The sequence below is a fragment of the Aedes aegypti genome, chromosome 1 (genome assembly GCF_002204515.2).
Source record: "Aedes aegypti strain LVP_AGWG chromosome 1, AaegL5.0 Primary Assembly, whole genome shotgun sequence".
Classification (NCBI taxonomy): Eukaryota; Metazoa; Arthropoda; class Insecta; order Diptera; family Culicidae; genus Aedes; species Aedes aegypti.
The window spans coordinates 228,751,853-228,773,095 of NC_035107.1; the positions used below are offsets into that span (position 1 = coordinate 228,751,853).

Genomic DNA, 21,243 nt, shown 5'->3' on the forward strand with positions numbered 1-21,243 from the left:
AAGTGTTAAACCATAAGCTTTCAGATAGTGCGTAACTTTGGGAAAATATTGCATTCCTAAATTATAAATTTTGTACTTTATTTTATTGTAACATTTTTCAATTTTTTGACTTCAGCCAGTTTGCCGTCATAAAAGTCATAGAAATTCAAATTTTAGATCAATTTCAATTGAGGATCATAATAATATAATACACTGATAGGCAAAATAAAGTGCCCACCTTACCAGTTTTCGAATTTCTCTCATTGATTTGGTTCAAATTAAAGTTAACACACTTAAATCTTTTTTGATATTTTATTTTTGATATTCTTTTAAAGTTGCACTTACGATTTTTTTTTATAAAAAAAAGAATTTTACACAAAGAAAAAGAAAATCAATTTGTATTAAAAAAAATAGTGACAAAATAACGTGCCCCAAGAAGAATCTTGGCCCAGAAAAGATGATTTAAGAAAAATAAAAAGCAATTTATTAGTTAATGTGTCCTCCTTTGGCCTTAAGGACTTGCTGGAGGCGCTTCGGCATGCTTTTCACCAGGTTTTGTAGGTGTTGTGGTTCTAGTTCTTCCCAGGCGCGCTCCAAGGCTTCAAAATAATTATTTTTGTTGGTAACACCAGTTTTGTCAACCCTGGCATCGAGAATCGCCCACAAATTCTCGATGGGGTTGAGGTCTGGGCTTTGTGGAGGCCATTCCAGCGGTTTAATCCGACAAGACCGGAAGAAAGACTTGGTCTTCTTGGCAGTATGCTTCGGGTCGTTGTTCTAAAGAAATAAGAATTTCTCTTCAAGGCCCGTCCGGATCAGCGAAACCTCCAGATTTTCCCGCAAGATGTTGATGTAGGAATCTGCCGTCATTATTCCGTCGGTTTTCACGAGGCTTCCTACTCCACTCCATGAAAAACACCCCCAGACCATCACATTTGATCACATCACACCTACAACGAAACCGTTCGTTGGATGTAGCGCTCCTGAAGCTCGAGCTGTTTAACCGAAAGCGGCGGGCTCGTGTGTGGTGCAGAGCGCCACATCCAAGGAACGGTGAAGCATGGAGGAGGAAATGTGATGGTTATTTTACGTGCTAATAATTACTACCTGTTGTATATCGAAGCAAAGCCTATGTCTAGAAGTACTATACGAGTTGAATTTTCGGTTATGGGTCCGTTATTATTTTGTTTAATTGAATTCAAAATAGTAGCATTTTCAGAGCTTCATTTTAAATGTTTGGCTTTGTCAAAACTTTGAGGTAGCTTCCTGTGGTGTATGCCGCCCTTAAACATACACCACGACAGCGTGAATAATGTATATTGTATTTGAAATGATGATAAACGATGCTAGCAGCTGCTCGTTCTCTTTCAACGTCTAGCTGTTGACCAAATCAGATGTCTTTCATTTTGCCTCAAAACATCCCTTAATACACAGCAAAAAATCTTAAATTTACATGGTACGTAAACTTCTATGATAATCATGTTAAACGAGTTATAACTGAATGTTCAACGTTAATTAATGTAAACTGTCTCATTGCATTCGAAAATGCTTGCAAACTTGAGTGAAACTGAAACATTTCGTGATCTTGCATCCAACATTCGTCAATATTGCATGCTCTCTTGCATCTTGAAAGTGAAATTGAAAACAAGATCGCTCGGTTTACATGATTCCACGCTGAATATTCTGCCAAAAATAATGCACATGGATGGATCGACGGCTTGTCATTCCATGTGCATTATTTATGATTGAATTTTTAGCGGGAAAATCATGTAAACCGAGCCGTTTTGCATGCAACATTCTTCGTGTGAAGACGTTTTGCGTTCAATATTAAGGATTTTGGTAACAATGTTGTGTATAATAGATGTGTTCAGAGGTTTTATCATTGAATAATACATGATAAATGGCTTTGCATGATTGAGACAAAAATTACGTTACGTGTAAATCTAAGATTTTTTTGGTGTGTAGGTTAACGTATTTTAAAGATAGATTGTACTGTACTTTAATACCTGTATGTAAAACTTCCAAGGTATTTATTTTTTTTTTCGTTTGTAAAGGGTTATAGCAGCTGGTGAATCTTTTCTTCATGGGCACAGTACGCGATAGAAAAAAAATCACATATAAATTTCCATTTGTGTAGTATCCAAACCATTTTTTTGGGTTTGAACCACTGCGACCATTAAGTTGATCTTTTGTGGTATACCCCTGTATATTTTTCGCATATTTTCAGAACGACAAGTTACTATTAAGAGTAACTGCCGTTGAATGATAGGGCGACGTCGGTTGGTAGACTAGTAGCAAAGATGGTTGGAAGGAAAAAGATGATCGACTCTGTATTTTGCCATATATTTTGCAGACGACACGTTATTCAAGTAACACTACTGCCATCTGTTGAGTCAAAAGCGCGTAAACATTATATTCAGCTAAATTTAAATCATCGTGCAATCAAAAAATGAAAAATGGAAGAAATCAAAACCACCACGCTTAAAAATTGGTACACAGAAGTGAATTCGACTCACATAACATCAGGCTTTTATGGACCAACACAAAATTGGAGTAATTTTTATACATACTAAAACATGTTCATGTGCTGGGATTTCTTCTTTTTCTCACATTTTAGGCCATTTAAAGATGGTTGGCAAAATCAAACATCTCCGTTTGAGTTACGTACTTTTTTTCAAGCGTGAATGTCATAAACGAACACCTCAACATCTGGTGGTCACTAGCGGAACGTTGCATATTAGTTGGCTTTTGACTCACCAGAGCGGCGCTATTCATGTCGCCTAGAAAAGACGGAAGTCGGTTATCTTTTTCCTTCTAACCATCTTTGCTAGTAGGTAATCAACAGGACCACAGAACAATTTACGATTTTCTGGTAAGCAAAACTAGAATTTACTTCTAGTATTACTTCGAATTCCATTATCACGGGACAATGTATTTCAAGGTAATAATATACAGTATCGGACATATAAAATGCACCAAAGCCGTTTTCCCATACAAAATGGTCAACTTAAGAGAGCTATATCTCCGCCGTTTTTCAACCGATTTTTCTTATTTTTTTCTATGACGAACTACAAATTACCTCAATTGTTGATAACTATTAAAAAAGTTGTGTGAAAACTGTTGATTTAAAACTTACAGATAGGTTGAATTTTGACATAAAAAATGCACCAAGATGAAATGTAATGTATCAGACAAACTATGCGTCGTATCTTTTTGGTGTCTTCACCGCATGTGGTCCTTATCACGCAATGAACAAATGCGCTGAAGACACCGAGATGCTACGATGCGTAGTTTTTCTGCTACATCATTTTGTGTCTTGGTGCATTTTTTTATGTCAAAATTCAACCTATCTGTAACTTTTGAATCAATAGTTTTCACACCAGTTTTACAAAAGTTTTCGAAAATTGAGGAAATTTGTAGTTTGTCACCGAAAAAATGAAAAGAATCGGTTGAGTAACGGCGGAGATATATCTCTCTGAAGTTGACCATTTTGTATGAAAAAACGGCTTTGGTGCATTTTATATGTCCGATACTGTATATTGAACAATAGCATTCAGCGTAGCATTGCGTTCAGTGTGATGACACTCGGATTAATGAAATTCAGGGAAATGAAATTCGGGGTTAAGGTTTAGAACCTACTCAAGAGAGTTTTGATAATTAAGGAAGACATGTAACATAAAGCTCTGCAAGTGTTATGATTTTAAAATCAATGCAACCAAATACTAACGCATGTTTCTTACTTCTATTAAGCGTATTTCTAGTACTGAGGCTTTCTCTTCATGAGTTAGCTTGAGAATTAGTTAAGTGATTTATATAATTCTTTCACTTTTGTTTTTATCCAGGGCTCTTATGTGTTTGTGTAATAGAAAAGACCGGGAAACCCAAAGGAAAAATCGTTGATTTGTGCAAAATCTAAATGTGGTAATGTATGCTACAAATGATCATAAAAGTGGTCTAGAGTTCCATAGTTTGACCAATGTCTCATTACTCAGCGATTGAAGTTTAAGTTCTAGGACAATTCAAAGTTTGCCGGAACAGCCGAAGGGGTAGCTAGTTGGGCTATAAAAATATTTTTCGAATAATGATAATGTCACAAAAAATAGCTCCGTAATGCCTTACAGCGCTTGAGCCTATGAAAAGTTAATTAATTGTCAAAGACTTTGGTGAGTGCAATGTGTCATTGAAATTATTTGAACATGCTTATCGGTATTAGAAGGCCAAATTAATCTATTTGAAATTAGTGTTTTTAATGGTTACACCTCAAAGAGGGCGTAACTTCAAATTTCGTTTATTTTCTCATCCAAAACTCCGCCAAGAGGTTACAAATTACTAAACAAATCGACTTTGAACCAAATTTTGATGGTATATATCGTCTGATAATCATAGCCAATGAAAATTTGTTTAAATATCTCATATTTCCTTTGAATTAGTAGCCTTGTACAATAAAAAGGGCGTAACTTCAAAACGGGCCCTACGATTTTTTTAAAATTTTGCCCAGACATGCAGATTAGCTATAGAAAACGACTGATGAGCACAGACATGTTGAAGTTTTTTTTCTGATAATAACGGTCAGGGGAGCACCGTGAAAATAGTTGTAGAGGCTCTACGTTACTAAGCAGTTGTTTTATATCTTGGATATCGATGGTGAGCCGTAGTGCCGAGCAGCGCATGAGACGAGTCTCCCCGAGAGCACATCACTTAGCGCGCTTTCAGAATTTTCGTGAGACTCCGGCTAGCGCAGCACACTAGGATTCCGATGAGCTGGAAGACGGTTTGGTTGAAGACTCGTCAGTATATTTATGTGCTCCTGAGAAATAAGTAACTCTTGTTTGGTTATGAAATTACAGGTCGCCACAGTAAAGGTCTCTAAAAGAACTGTTTTCATATGTAACCTTTGAGAATCTCGCAAACTAGGATAACATCCATACAGGCCCATATAGCTAAGCTGTATTATGTTTGGAGTTCAACAACTATTCAAGGTTATGCAAAACCTTCATTAAGTACAGGTCAGATACTCGTATTTTGAGTTCAAAAATCGTTCACGATTATACAAGAAATTCCTTGATGGCAGGCTTTCAGATCTACAAGCGTGACCTTTTAGAGGATTATGAACAAACTTGATACCTATTCGGTCTTATATGTTCACACGCTTCCAGAGAATTCAACGACTATTTGAGATTACCCAAGAACTAACGGGCTACCTACAAGCCTAACGGGTCAGAATTTACACACATGATACAGGCCCATATGGTTAGGTTGTACCATGTTTTGAGTTCAACGACTATTCAATGTTATCCGAAGCCTTCTGTAAGTATAGGTCTTCAAATCTACAAGCGTAACTAGTGATCTGTCGAAGGTTTATTAACAACATCTATACCCACATATAGATTCTACCCCATGACCCCGAATTTAATTTTCCCGAATGCCATTTCCCCGAATGACATCACCCCGAATTCTATCACCCCGAATGCTGTTTCCCAGAATTTACAATTATGATATTGATAACATTTCCCCATGATATTAGAATTCGGGGTGATGGGTCGTTCGGGGTTTTGGAATTCGGGGTAATGACGTTCGAGCTAATGGCATACGAGGTAATGGGGTAGAATCTTCTTAACTGAGTGATGTCCATACGGCCGTATATTTTTTTCTCTATCAAGATTTGAGTTAAGACTGTTTAAAGTTTTAAAAAACATCTTGCGCAACGAATGACCTTTCAGAACCTTGTAATATAGAATAATATCCACACGGCTTAATATAGTTAGGATTATCAAGTTTTGAGTTCAGCGACTATTGGAGGTTGACCAACACCTTCTTCAAGTACAAGTCTTCAGTTCTACAAGAATAACAAAAATGATTCCTCGAATTTCTATGAACATCATTTAAACACAAATAGGCTCACGAACACATGTTCCATCAAGTTTTGAGTTCTACGTTCGTTCAAGGTTGTACAAGAACTTCTTCGAGTACAGACCTTCAGATCTACAAGCGCAGTCAGTGTAATCTCAACAGCTGAAGGTTCAACAAGAACAATCCGTAAAAACATTGAACAAAATCATAAACAAAAACAAGAAAATGGTTCGACTGGGAATCGAACATCCGACCTACCAATCAGGAACCAGGCTCGCTACCACTAAGTCAGCTTTCACTGCTTGATAGTGGTGTGCAAAAACTGAAACAAAAGGAAGCTCATACCTGCCAGAGTGGCTGTCACACGATTTCACAGAAGTTCGGTGAAAATAATGGTGTTACCCAACTGTTCGTTAGTATTTCACAGGGTTACAGCAAAATTGTTTGTTTCACGGATTTTCTCCGGTAAAACAGTCGATTTCACAGATTTTTTCGGTAAAATAGTAGATTTCACAGGAAAATCTGTAATTTTTGTAGTTTACAGTTCAAATTCGGTGATTTATTTCACAGGATACTGCGATTTATTTTAAGTGTGTAGGTGGTGGGTGACGCACTATCAAAGTTACCCGCATTATCAAAGATACCCCGTTTTACGGTTCGAACCAAATTTGCACAAATTTCTGGAAAAATCCCATGATGAATTTCTGATCAATGAAATCCTATTTAAGAGTTTGGAAGTTATGACACCAATATTATGTTGAAAAAAAAAAATCGAAATTGTTGAATCGCTTTTTAAAATGTAAATATCTAGAAGAAGCCATACTTCTGCAAATTTGTTCACTTAGATGAAATTAAAAGAAAACATTAGCAATAAGCCCTAAATCAGCATCATTGTTGCATACATGCATAATAAAAGCTCTACAAATGCAGACATTCGTGATAATAGCATTTCCAACGCTTAGAAACCCTATTACTTATTGCATCATTCACGATTCTAAGCCTAATATATCCAGGAATCTCTTAAGATGAAGATGAATTAAAACCAAATCTCAAATTTTCAAGAGCACAAATCCAAACATCCGTTTAAGCTGAAAACGTAATCGATTGGTCACCACCAACTAGCGACCAATTAGAGTGTCCATTTCCCGGCCATTTTGATCGTCCCGGGATTCGGGACAAAAATCTGTGCTTGTCCCGGGAAATCCCGGGATCCCGGGATTTATAATTTTTTCAATGAAACTAGCATTTCGGTTGAAATGGAAGTTCAAATTTAACAATGCAATGTTTTTTCAATGAAATAAACAGATAATGTAACTTTTCAGAATAATATGTTAATTATAGCAAATCACATTTCAGGTACTCTGATGAAGGAACCTAACAAAAATCAAAACTTAGCTTGACTAATTACGGGTTTGCTATAGATTTTTTCAAATTCTCCATAACACTTATGAATGGAAATGCGATAAAAACTTAAGTCATAATATTAAAGCAATTTTTTTCAAACGTTTGAAAATCCATAACAACTTTAGAACAAACGAAACGATCAAAGATCATTGAAGGTATTGTAAATCATGCTAAAAGTTAATTACAAAAAATTTTTTACTGAAGTTTACTGTCGTGAATCCCAAGTCAAGTCCATCTGCATTTTGGTCAAAATTGAGTTGATACCAGTTTCCATTATATCTTCTAATGATATTTCAGCTGCACTAACGAGAAATCACTTTTTGTTAAGTAAAATTAGGAAAGAACACTAAGTCGAATTGTCCCATAATGGAAAGTAAACGCATGTCACTCCCACTGCAAATTTTTGCATTGTGTAACACAAAAATGAATGATTATTTGGTCATCTTCATATATTTCGAGGAAAAATAACGGAGTGAAAAGCAAATTATGAAAGTTTCATTAGAATCGAATATCGAAACATGTTCCAATCTTTTGAATTTTTTTGAATATTAGTATAGAAAAGGAGATTGAAAACTTCTCAGTCAATTTTCTCAATGCCTACTTTTTACAGGTGGTACGATTTGCGGCAGTTTAGGTGTACCGTAAAACGGGGTAACTTTGATAATGCGGGTAACTTTGATAATGCGAGACTCTCAACATACTAAACGAAATAACAAAGTTCCTGTTAATCTGTTAAGCAAAACGAATGCAAAAGTAAAGAGTATAAGTATGACACTTCATGTTAAAGCTATTTACGTTGGAATCAAGTACATTTGAGGATTTATATGCATATATGGAAAATTTATAAGATTTTAGCAATTTTGAAATGCTCTCAAACAATCTGTTCTACGATCACTATTTGATGAAGTCATAATGAATTCGTCACTTATACTTGATAGCCTAGTTATAGTAGAACTCGAATTCGGTCTCAAAACTCTTAGCGAATACTATTTTTACAAACTGGGACCATTTTTGTAATCTAAGTCAGAAATTTCCATATAGCGTTAAACGCCTAGAGATATGCAACGCCCTACAAATGTTCTGTAATTCATTCAATTTTGTTCGAGTGATGCTTCATTATCAAAGTTACCCCAAAACAGAAAACCGACTTTCGATTATATGAAAAATTATATATCCATTAAGAATAAATCTTTTGGAAATCTATCAACTGGAATCGATAGTTAGGATACCAGTACTTGTTTTAAAAATAAGAATTAAAATTCTTCGAAACAGCATGCATAAATATTCAAGTTTTCTTCGAAAAAACTATCAAAGTTACCCCGTTTTACGGTACTATCAAAGGAGATTGGGCAAATCTGGGCCCGGAATGTACACAGATGACTCATATGTCATTTGAAAGATCTGAATGAGACAAGAAAAAGTTGGTATGGGGTCAAAAATATCCGTCGTGGGAGAAAAAAGTTATTCCGCATGGTTTGAGATGGATTTTTTATGTATTTTATTATATTTTTGCTATATTTTTTATCGATTAAAAATGAAAACATATATTTTTCTGCACCTATATGATGATTAGATGTTCTTTGTTTTAAAGAAGTGAATTAGGACTTTGATTCAAAGATGAAAAAAATTACATGTCAGACCGTAATAACATTAAAAATCATTTTAAAATACATCTGGTTATTCAGTAAAGTTTTCTACCAGACCCTGCTATCCACATCATACTAATCACAATTCCTAACGGTTTTTTAACCGTCCTATACGATATTTTTTGTTCGTAATAAGGTAATATTAAGACTTGTACTCTATAAAAAGTCAGCCTCATTCGATGAAAAGTAATTGGGAAACAGTGGTGAAAGAAAAGTGTGTGGTGTCTTATAAAAGAACTGACTGTATTGTTTTTGCTGAAGTAAATATTTCTCCAAGACGAATTTTACGAAGAGATCAATAAAACCATCAGCACAACCCACTCAACCTCAATGAACAACATCATCAGCATCAAAAAACGTTAAATGTGAGTTGAAATGCTCATTGCTAAATGCTACGCAGTAACATATGCGTAGTTTTAGGATTTCATGTGTTAAAATCAATGGCAATCTTGCTCACTAGTATAAACCATCTCGCGCTGTATACCGCATACGTAGATGTTTAGTATCCCCTGAGCTCCTACATTATTCAACCAGTCTTAAGTTAAAATGTCAATCATTATCGTTTTACGAATTGGTATACGAATGCCGTGGAGTCCAATGAACTTATTTTTTTCTAATGAGTGCATATCTTATATTATCTCCTATCTCTCTCCGTCTGTTACCCTCCAGTAACTTGTGTACAAGCCCTTGACAATTTTTATGCAAGTTTTACAGATAGAAGAAAAGACAGATAGATAAGCACTAACGTTTTCTGTAGGCAGACTATTTAACCCCTTGGCTCTACTCTTCTTGCAGATGTTATAAGTGCCAGGTTCTTAAGAATAGTAATTACTATCAGCCGATGCAGACAAGCGATCAACTTTTCCGGGCTCATCTTGATGAGTTCCACTCATATACCATCCTCAACAATTGCTGTGTTATTCTTGAGCTGTTGAACGTCATTCTTAACTTTACTCAAAGTAAGATCTGGTTGACTGCTTTTGTCCAACATTCGGACGTTGAAATGCTCTCCTTTGCCTCCGGTCCTGTGTCATCGACACAAGTCTGCTGTTTCCGCTTCTGTGTATGGTGCTTCACGTTTTTTTTCCTCTAGAATAATTCTAAACTCTTCAGCAAACCAATCGTACCATAGACTACGTTCAACGCACAATGACTCCACCTGTGAGTTAATGGCTATTTTTACTGTAGTACAATAGCCAAGAAGGGTTTCAGCAAGCAAAAGCTATTCCACTTACGCTTGCTAGAGATGTAGAACGATGCTGTGACGACATCCGTGCAATTCAAACGCTGAAGGTCATGCTGAGGCGGGCGTCGGTACCGTTCATTGTTAACGACAGGAAGTTTGAAGCGCATTTTTATACTTATCAGGTAGTGGGTAGAGTGAATGTTAGCACCACGATAGATTTTGACGTTGATTATGTCGGAGATGTGCAATCTATCAAGCAATACCTGACCGATTCGAGATTTCATTTGCTGTGGATAACTAGCGATCACCATTGGTCTTGGAAGTAGGTGCTAGACTATAATGACCATATTCTTAGAGGCGGCAAAACAGTCAAGCATTGAATATTCATGTTTGCCAGTCCGACAGCACTGATCTTCCCAATCGTCCATCTCAATTCCTTATCTTGGCGTTCTAATCTCCTACAATTATCTTAACGTGGAAACATGGGTGGCGGTCCTCCTTGCGTTCCAGCTGCGTCTTTGTCATCCGTTGATCGACCGTTGATCCTCAACATGCACACTCTTTTGTTGATTGACCACCATCCGATCTCATGTTTTTGCATGTCGTTCATCACGATGAAAGCTGTACCCAGCTCAAATGTGTCGCGCAGCTCTGGAAGATGGTATGATTACTTCTTAACATTCACATTATTGACATCCTCATGAGTATTTAGCGTTCTTAGCGAAACATTTGTGGAGCCACATGTGCTCAAGCGTCGCCAATTGAGCTGACATTGATAGCAAACCGAAATGGTTCTGCTCGAATTATTGGCAGTTTGTTCACAGCAAACAGGCAAACACTACAGTTACTTCTAGTTCAAATGATCTCCTTCTCTGAGAAACAAAAGCATGCTAGTATAATGTTATTGATATCAAAGATATAAGTGAGGTAACTGACGCGCGGATTTCCAGCACGCTGAAGCTGTGTACGACAAGCGAGGTATTTCTTCCAGTGTAGTACAGAATACAACAACACAACCACTGTGATGATAAAACGGATATAGTCTGGAAAATCCTTCCTGAGTAAACCGCCGGTTTATACAAACATATTGCTAGAACACTGAAATAGGATAATACGATTTGATATTTGTGTCCAACTGTTACCTAAAGTGACGTGTTTGTGAAACGCTCATACCTATAGCTTTATATTTTTTTGATCACCGTATGTTTTAAGTATTCACATTTCAGCAACTCAAAACGTTCTGAAATCTGTGTCAAATCACAACATTTTTAAAATATTTACAATTAAGATAAAAACATACTTAAGCACATACATAGGCACGAATTCAAAACATTTGCGCAAGTAAATATTATTCAATAGGAACTGTCCAAAACATACCTCTTCTTACACCATTCCAGCACACATAACTTTTTTCTCCCACGACGAATATTTTTGGCCCCATATCAACTTTTTTTTGTCTCATTTAGATCTTTCAAATGATATATAAGTCATCCGTGTACATTCCGGGACCAAACTCCATACATTTTTGCCCAATCTCCTTTGTTATCTCAGCATAAGCTTATAAAAATGGCTAATGTTGAAAAGAAAAGCATTAAAACTTTGCAAATATGCGTTTCTCACTTGGTAAATTGATCTTTTCATGAAAATAATTAGGTACTCGTTAATTCTCTTTTTCATTATGGTTTTCTACTCTATCAAATAAGATTGATAGTGCGGAAAAATGTTATTGTTTTTTTTTTATTGAAATTTATTGGTTTTCATCAAATTCTTCGCACATTTCGGGAATCCCGAGATTCCCGGGATATCAGAAATAAAATCCCGGGAAACGGGAAATCCCGAAAATTGCCAAATCCCGGGATGTCCCGGGATGGACACTCTAGGACTAATCGATTAGGTTTTCAGCTTAAACGGAAGTTTGGTTCTCCAGATTCGGGCTCTTGAAAATTTGAGATTTGGCTACGATGCATCTTCATCTTAAGGAACTCCTCCAGTGATTTCATCAGGAGTTCCTATAGAGATGTCATTAGGAAGGAGTTCTTCAAGGGATTGTACCTGGATCTCCTCAAGGGATCCCATCAGGAGTACCTCTAGCAACTCCATCAGAAGTTTCTCCAGGGATTCCATCAAGAGCTTCTTCAGAGATTCAACCTGGAGTTCTTTCAGGAATTCTTCCAGAAATTCCTATATGGATTCTATCAGGAGTTTTTATAGGGATATCATCAAAAGTTCCTCCAATGATTACCTCAGAAGTTCCTTCAAGAATATTTTTAGGAATTCCTCCAAAGATTCCATCAGAAGTTCCTTCCAGAACATGTTTAGGAATTCCTTCAAGGATTCCATCAGGAATTCCTATAGGGATTCTATCAGCAGTACCTATCTATCCTCCAGAGATTATATCAGATGTTCCTTGAGGAATTCCATCAGGATCTTTTCTAGGGATATCAGGAATGTTATCAATAGTTCCTCCAGGAATTCCACCAGGAGTTCTTCAAGGGATTTTATCATGCGTTCCTCCAATGATTTCATCAGGAGTTCCTTGAAGAATATGTTTAGAAAATCCTACAAGGATTCCATCAGGTGTTCCTTCGAATTTCATCAGAAGTTTATTTAAGGATTCTATCAGGAGTATGTTTTGGACTTCCATCCTAGTTCTTCTGAAGATTTCATCAGGAGTTCCTCCAGGGATCATCAAGAGTTTTTCAGAGATTTCACCTGGAATTCATCCAAAGATTCTATTAGGAGTTCCTTCAGAGGTTATATCAGGAATTCCTCTAGGAATTCCATCAGCATTTTTCTCTAGGATTATAATAAAGAGTTTCTCTAGGGATTCTATCAGGAGTTTCATAAGGAATCTTATCAGACATATCTTCAATAATTTCATGAGGAGATCCTAGAGGGATTCCATCAGGAGTTCATCTAGTGATTTCAACAGGAGTTCTTCCAATGATTCCATTAGGAGTTCCTTCAAGAACACCTTTAGGAATTCCTCCAGAGATTCCATCAGGAGTTCCTATAGGGATTCTATCAGGAGTACCTTTAGCGCTTTCATCAGAGTTCTTCTGAGGATCTCATCAGGAGTTCCCCAGGGATTCCATCAAGAGTTCCTTTTGAGTTTTCACCTGGAATTCCTCAAAAGAGTCTCCCAAGAGTTCCTCTATAGATTATATTAGAAGTTCCTCGAGGAATTCCATCATTCTTCTAGGATTGTCATAAGGAGTTCGAAATGATTCTATCAGGAATTCCATAAGGAATCTTATAAGGAATTCCTCCAGGGATTCCATCAGGAGTTTCTTCAAGAATATCTTTAGGAATTCCCTCAGGGATTCCATCAAGATTTCCTTCGGGGATTCCATCAGGATTTCCTGCAGGAATTCCATTAGGAGTTCTCGCAGGGATTCTATCAACAATATCTTTAGGGCTTTCTCCAGAGTTCTTCTGGGGATGTCGTCAAGAGTTTTTCTGAGATTTCACTTGGAATTTCTCGAATAAATCTATCAGTAATTCCTCTAGAGATTATATCAGGAGTTCTTCGAGGAATTCCATAAATATTTCTTTTGGGATTATCATAAGGATGCCATCAGGAATCTCATCAGGAATCTCATTAGCAATTCGTCCAGGAATTTCATCACAAATTCCTATAGAGATTCTATCAGGAGTTCCTCTAGAGATTTTATCAGAAATTCCTTCAGAAATTCCACCTGGAATTCCTACAGAGATTATATTAGGAGTTCCTCAAGATTTTTTTAGGGGTTGCATAAGGTTGCAGGAATTGGAAATCTTGTAAAAGTGTCTTAAGCAATGTCTTGAGAAATATCAGAAAGAATATTACTTCGGAATCCGATGAATGATTCTGCCAAAACTTCTCTGGAAAAATTTTGGATGGACCCCAGGTGAAATTCCAGAGAGCTCTTTTGAATGATGCGTAAGAAAAAAAAATATGATAAAGATGTGTAAAAATCGCTTAGAGAAGCTTTAAAAGAACCCAAAAAAAAATTGGAGGAGTTACGGGTTTATTGGAATATAACAGTATTCCACACAACAACTCTTACTTACCCAACGTGAAATCCGTATCCAGGTAATAGGGCACCGTTTGGTTGGTCATTTTCCACGCCAGCCGCACGCAGTCGCTGATGTAGTGGATCAACGGGATGCAAGCCTCCAGACAGGGATACTCGTGCAACGTTGACAGCACCTGCGTCGAAGAAAGTTTCATAAACAGTAACGGGTGGAAAAAAGGAAGCATAACTGGAGACAAACAAACCCACCACTACCGTATTGCGTCTCCGCATCTCCGCATAGCAGTACAGTCGCCCCACAGTTATGGATCACTCACAGATATGGATCGGTGTTGGATTGAACACATCATTTCTAATCAAATAGAATTGTAATCTTGCAGAATTTTTTTTCTGACCCTGGTAAATTCAATACTAATTATATTCAGCTTTTTCAATTGTTAATGCTAGTTTTTTGAAACCATCGCAAAGAAATATGCCATCTGATATCATAAATGTTATTCATAAACATTCTTAAATACATAAAGTTTGAATTCTGTAGTAAATTAAGCAAATAAATCACCATACAAGCTGATAAAATTGCCTGCAAGTTGGTTAAGTTGGTGGGTTGCCATACATTTTTTTTCAACCAAAAACGTATTTTTGCATGGAACGTAGAGAAATGGTGTTACTTTTTTTGCGTAGTTTTTGAAATTAAGAACAGAAAACTTTTTTTGCACGGTACGCATCCCCCGTGCAAAACCAGAATCGAGTGTACAGTATTTTTAAGCATCCGATATCTGACATGCTATAATAACTTCAGTAACGGCAATGGATTCAGCAATTCTATATTCAGTAATGCGGTATTCCGTTTGTTTAATAGTGAAACTCGAGTTATAATCATGAAAACAATAATATTTAGCTGTGTCGGGGTAGTAATTTGGTCTTGTATGAGTGTCACTATGATTTTAATCATACTTTCCTCTAGAAAATAACCCTTAGTTGATCCATAACTGTGGAAGTGTGGTGTGACTGTAGGTAGTTTGTGATAACTCGCACCGTTTTTCTCCTCTACCCACTTCAGTTCACTCACCTGATTGGCAACCTGTCGTTCGACGTCTCCCATCGGAAACCGGTCGGCGGTGTCTTTGAGATTCTGCCGGACAGCTCGGTCCAGTGCTGCTGTCGCGTCATCGTTTGCGTCCAACACGTGCAGCGTTCGGCGCACTTCCAGCACTTTGCGCTCCTTCAGGCCGTGGCAGGCGCGAAATGCCAACTGCAAAACGCGAATTGTGTGTGTGTGATCGATGATGCGAGGAGAGATTGGCACGGAGGAAATAATAACCGTTAATCATTATTGTTTGAGGTGACTGCAAAATTGTGGATCTTGAGAAGGTGCGAGAAGGAATCGTCTTAAACTGTGCACGGGCAGTGCACTAAGGGATTTGGACGATCTAGTTGGCCAAAAGCATTTCGAGACAATTTCAGCATTCTTTATGTTCAGTTGATAGCGAAATACATTTGGAACGTTTTTTATAGGTATTTCAAAATCTGTTTGAATTTTTAAAATTACTTTTGACCAACTAGATTCGTGAAATACCCCTTAGTGCGACGGTGTCAATTTTAGCTATCCATGGTGTGTTTCCGTCGTCGGTTCGCTGATGGACGGATTGATAACGGAGCTGTTTGGCTTAGGAGATATGATTTACCGGTTGGCGCTTCGTCAACCTTACATTATACTAGGGACTTATTGACACCTTGGTAATCAGATCCGGAGAGAGAGCGTTGACTAACACGGTAAGTATAGGGTAGAATACCGGTGCGTTACGAATTATCCGGAGTTCGTCGGAGTTGGTTATTTGAATGTCGAGGTCTATTATCCTGTGCCTGAACATTAACAGCAGCCGTGTCATGGGGTGTGCAATTTTGTATGCAACGAGAAGGAAAGTTACTGACAAGCTAGTGATTATGGTGTAATCGCCTATCAGTTTTTAAAATAGCTTTATCGCTGTTCGTTATAAGCTTTGTCAATCATTTGATCTGCTTATCGATTTTCGCGTATGGTTGGATCTCTTGCAAATAGGACCATACGACATGTTTATGTTAACACATCTTTTTAGCTAAAAACGCAAATAAAAATGGCATTTGATAATATAGTGCTTTTTTATTAATAGGGCGATATTCAAAACTGAAAAGGCAATAGATGGCTCTTTTTCAGTGGTAGTAAAATCGAAATCCTGAAGCAAAGAAAGTACCACAGAAGATGAACGAAACACAAAAAGTTATGTATTCACTTTACACTTGATTTGTAATCACTACTTTTTTGATCCAGTTTCCTAATTTCAAGTAAAATACGTTTTTCATTATTTCCCATACGTTTTGACAGTTCTCTAACATTCTTCCATGCGCTTGCGTTGAAAGTTTGAGAAATTTGAGAATCCAGCGTAGCGCGATCAGTGGGTGGAATACAAACAACCGTGTCGTCGCTCGGCGGCTAGTGAAAGAAACTGAATGTTCTAAAGGTTATTGTCTGTACTTTTTGCCGCTGGTGCCAACTGTTAGCGTTTAAGAACGAAATAAACAGTCGTTACCCTATTTATTTCGTCAATTTCTTACGTGCTTACATTTTCAGACTGACCTTATCAATGTATTCGTACTAATTAGTAGTCATTATTATGAAAAATATTATAGCGAATAGCTACTAATTTAGTTTACCTAATTTTATAGACTACATTTTGGAAAGGGCCTATAAAAAAATTATAACCTTTACAGTACTGGATGCCGACATCAAAGTTTCAAAATTGTCAAACTTTGATGATCGATTTGGATGAAATTTATTTCGAATTTGAGTCTAAATTTGTTGAGACTTTTTATAATGGAAATGCTATATAGCAGTGATTTACATTTTAGGGATATGGGGACATTTCTAGAATATCAAGCACTAATACCTTTCGGCGGTTCAAAATTTATGATTTCATACTCAGAACAAAATAAATGTCATACCTTCCTTAAATGTGGCATACTTAATTATATACCATTAAGTTTTACGTGTGCAATCAAGTGACAGCCCCCGAGGTGCACTATAAATAATTAATCAGAGAATAGGCAGCCTCGATCAGTCTAGATTCGACTCACAACTTCTTTTCGGTTTCACCTCCATCCTTAAAAATGCGCTATTCATCTAACTGATGACGAAGCAGGTGCGGAAACCGAAGTTGCTTCTGAAGTTCATCGAGAAGATGCTTAAGATTGAATTCAGTGGATTCAGTGATAAGCCAACCAGCATAATGTGCACTCGTTTGATCCTGTCAATAAAGTGCATTCGGCCGTTGTGCGTTAGAAGTTTTCTTCTATTGTAAATTGAGTACATCATCAATTGCCTGAAGGAGACTTTGAGCAGGACGCTCCGAAAAATTGCTACTTGGAATATTTACAAAGTTCTGGTGTAGAAGAAACATGATAAGTGACGCTTTTATAATTTGCATTATTTATGCATAATCAATAGACTTCGGTCGTATTGTTCTCGAATAATACGAGTATTTATTGTATTTGATCATTTAGGTCTGAAGTGTATTTTGGTATTGTGAACATTACGCAGCGTTACGATTGAGTTTATTTGGCTCCATCTAGCGGAGCAAAGTAAGGACATCCAGGACAGCTGACATTGTTGGTGTTACTACCGAAGAACCAGCAGGATAGAAGTCAATAAACCAAAAAGCACCCCAGGGAGCTTCATGGAGTACTCCAATCTGTCGAAAACTTATGGAACAGGTACTACAAGGAATCGATTGCAATAAATGTGACTTAGATGATATGCTGATTGCGGGAAAAATTTAGGAATGCATGTCACACTGCTAATAGTTCCGGAGAGACTATCACAGGCTAACTTTAAAGTAAATTTGAACAAAAGCCTTTTCTTTTGTTACAGAACCTAAATATCGCTAATAAGGGTTTATTGATAAGAACCTTACTATACACAGTGGCGCAGCTAAAATTTTCGGGACCGGGTGCGGAATCAAATTTGAAGGCCCTCAAATAGGGTTTGCCACGCTACATCAACGCGGAATCGACGTATGGTACATATACTTTACACTTATTCATAATTCTTGAGACCTGAATTACAGTCGTAAGACAGTTGCAATAGAAATGACTACAATTTCCACATAGTTTTCTTCTGAAAATTTTTATTTATTGATAACAGATTTTTCTGAAAATTTAATGAAAATAACATTGAATATCTAATTATTCTAATTTGCCTTCTTTGTCTTCATCGCTTTGACGTAACTATATACTGCAACATAGTCTAGTTCTCAATTTATTGTCCTTTTAGAATTTCCACGGTTATAAACTGAGAGCACAGACAAAATGACGTAACACTGACTAACTTTCCATCGACCACTCGTCGATTATTTCAAATTCGCTGTGCTGCAAATCTGACAACCATAGGCGTGCGCATCGTTTTTCATCGCGTTAGGCGAGTGTGAACCGCCATCTGCACGTCGTATTGCACGAAACAGTATTTCGTGCAGTATGCTCACCAGATGATGGTGGTGTTAATTGAGCCATGGATTTTGAAGATTTTTTTTCTAAGTGCTTCTTCCTTTTGTCTTTGCTGAGAGCTTTCTCGAAAATTTGATCTATTTATCGTATACTGCAACAGCTCTGATTCGATCGGGAGGATAGCAGTGCATGATGAAACCCCTATAAACAAGCTCCAAACCTGGCGATACTATTGCTTGGATGTATGACATTGCTTATCGTGTCAGTAAAACCTATGGTAAATAAGCGAGGAAAATGGATTTTCTCATCGCTCTCTGATTGGGGCTCTCGTTCGCTGCTCGTATTTATCAAACTACTTACAACTTGCGATACATTGCCGATCATGAGCCGATACAGATGGGATTTTTTTGCTTGCTCTGATCGTGCTTGAGAATGAATTCGGCAATGCCTGGTAGGGGCTGTTCTTTAATTAAGTAAAACGTTTTTTGTATGGAAACTAAAAATAAATTGTAAAGCGCGTACAAAATTCAAACCTTACTCCCCCATAATCATTAACGTAATCAATGAACGAGTCCTTAGCTACTGCTGCCCTAAAACTAATTCTTCCATGTATTTCAAATTGTTCCATATTCTTATTGTTCTTGCATTTTTAGTGGATTATGTTTATAAACGGTTAGATAATTTTTCAAACTATAGTCGACTATGTATCGGTCGTTATTAGGACCATGTATAGGACTCAGTTCAAATCTATCAGTTATTATTTGTATTTGACAATCGTAAAACCTCGGGTCCATGAGTTATTTCACTTCGCGCTGAAATGGGTTCATGTAACTTTTAGGTAATCGGTTATTTATAATGAGCCACCGTCATAGAGTTGGCTAATCAATTATATTCGAGTTAGTCTTGGAAACCAACTTTGACTATGATTCTCTAACTCGATATCGAGGTACGGAAAATCGAGTAAAGGAGAGTGAACTGTATAAAAAATATTTAAATATATATAATAATTTAATAATGAAACAAGTAAATAAACATAAATAAATAAATTAATAAAACTTTCAAAAAACTCGAACAATATAACTCATATTGTTTTTTATTCCAGAATATGGGTTGCAACAATATTTTTATCTAAATTAGTTTCAAACTAGCCCAGACTCAAGATCCTGTGCCCCCCTAGATTCTACCCCATTACCCCGAATCCCATTTCCCCGAACGCCATCACCCCGAATTTACAATTATCGTGACATGATGGCATTTTCCCACGATCTGGAATTCGGGGTTATGGGTCGTTCCCAAAATCATTTTTTTATCACAAAGATATTTTGAAATAGTGAAATAGTGCTTAGCTTAGCTACAGACAAACAGTAACACTCGAAATATTTCCATCGAACAGAGAAATAGCGCCCAATTATATTATTTGGTAGTCGGCTAACGGCTCGGTCGCAGCCTTTGCATCGCTTTTGCTCGAGTTTGACTTTTACGCACTACCGCCGCCTAGTTCACGGTTAACCAAAGATAGTTTTTTTAGCATTGGGCGTAAATGTTTAAATGACTATGCTTTGAATTGATCATTTTCTAGCTATTATGTCTGCTTGTCTATGGCTTTTGCAATTATATAGGGGTCCCTACACTCAAGGATTCAATTCCCATAATTTTGACTAAGTTGTTTGCCAAAAATGAATGTCTACTGATATAAAAAATAAGTATTACCACGATTTTGGGGCACCTTCAAATCCGATTCTCGGTACGGATCGCACCCACCGTATCCCTTAGTTACGCTACTGACTATACACCAGGTTGAAGCTCCAAAAATTTAACAGCATTGAAATCTCACATGAGTGGCATAAATTACGTTAGTAAATGTATCCCTCGTGTCAGTAAAACTGAATGTTTTGTGCAATTTTGTTAAATAACAAGGTTAAATTCGTCTGGTATGGTCAGTTTGAGGAGGCTTTTAATGAAAGTATGAATTCACTTCTGAGATTTTCGGATCCCAAAAAACTTTCAGTAGTAGTTTCTGATTGAAGTAGAAGTAGGAGTAATTTTTCATTACACATTTATTACTGGCGGAGCTGATTTTGGCTTTTCGGCTCCGGCAGTAATAAATTAAGATGAAACATTTCTGAATCCAAAGATGGTCGTCACAATGGCCGACTTGTGACTCGCGTTTCCAAATGCATTAAACTGAGAAAAAAGTAGGCAAACGTTTCTGATCTTCTTATTTTAAGCTTTCTACTTGTGCAAAAAGTCAAAATGAAAACCGCACTGTTGTTTGACACTTCCTACGCGAAAATTGTGCCTTTAAAGTTTTAGTACAATCTAAGAAGTTTGATTCCAAACTGTTTCATCTTTAACTCAGCGCAAATACCTGATATTGCATCGTGAAGCTTTAGTTTTGGTGAGTATCGTTGAAAAGTTGCACAATTATTTGTATGGATAGAAGCTTAAAATATTTAAAACCCATTAACTCATTTAATATAATAAAGACCATAAATTCTATTTATAGCCAGTGAAAACCTAGTATTTAAATGTAGTTTTTCCATACAAAATTCCCAAATTTGGGGATCTCTATCTCAGCTTCTGGTAGTCCGAGTCGGCCTAAATTTTGATGCCAAACAACCTGAAGTTTTGTGGTGAATTCATTAAAATTAATTAATTTTTAGAGGGTTATTCAAAGACAAGAGTA

The 21,243-nt window shown here is 36.9% G+C and overlaps 1 protein-coding gene across 5 annotated transcripts in view; it reads right to left on the bottom strand.

Moving 5' to 3' along the window:
- Window positions 1–21,243, bottom strand: part of LOC5580169 — a 160,156-nt gene that overhangs the window by 1,111 nt on the left and 137,802 nt on the right. For 3 of the 5 annotated variants that reach the window (XM_021837245.1, XM_021837244.1, XM_021837243.1), the window contains 2 exons: window positions 15,151–15,333; window positions 14,119–14,257 (listed from right to left, as the gene is read on the bottom strand). In XM_021837245.1, the coding sequence (XP_021692937.1) occupies window positions 14,119–14,257; window positions 15,151–15,333 (322 nt within the window). The other 2 variants (XM_001655532.2, XM_021837242.1) reach the window with 1 other exon arrangement.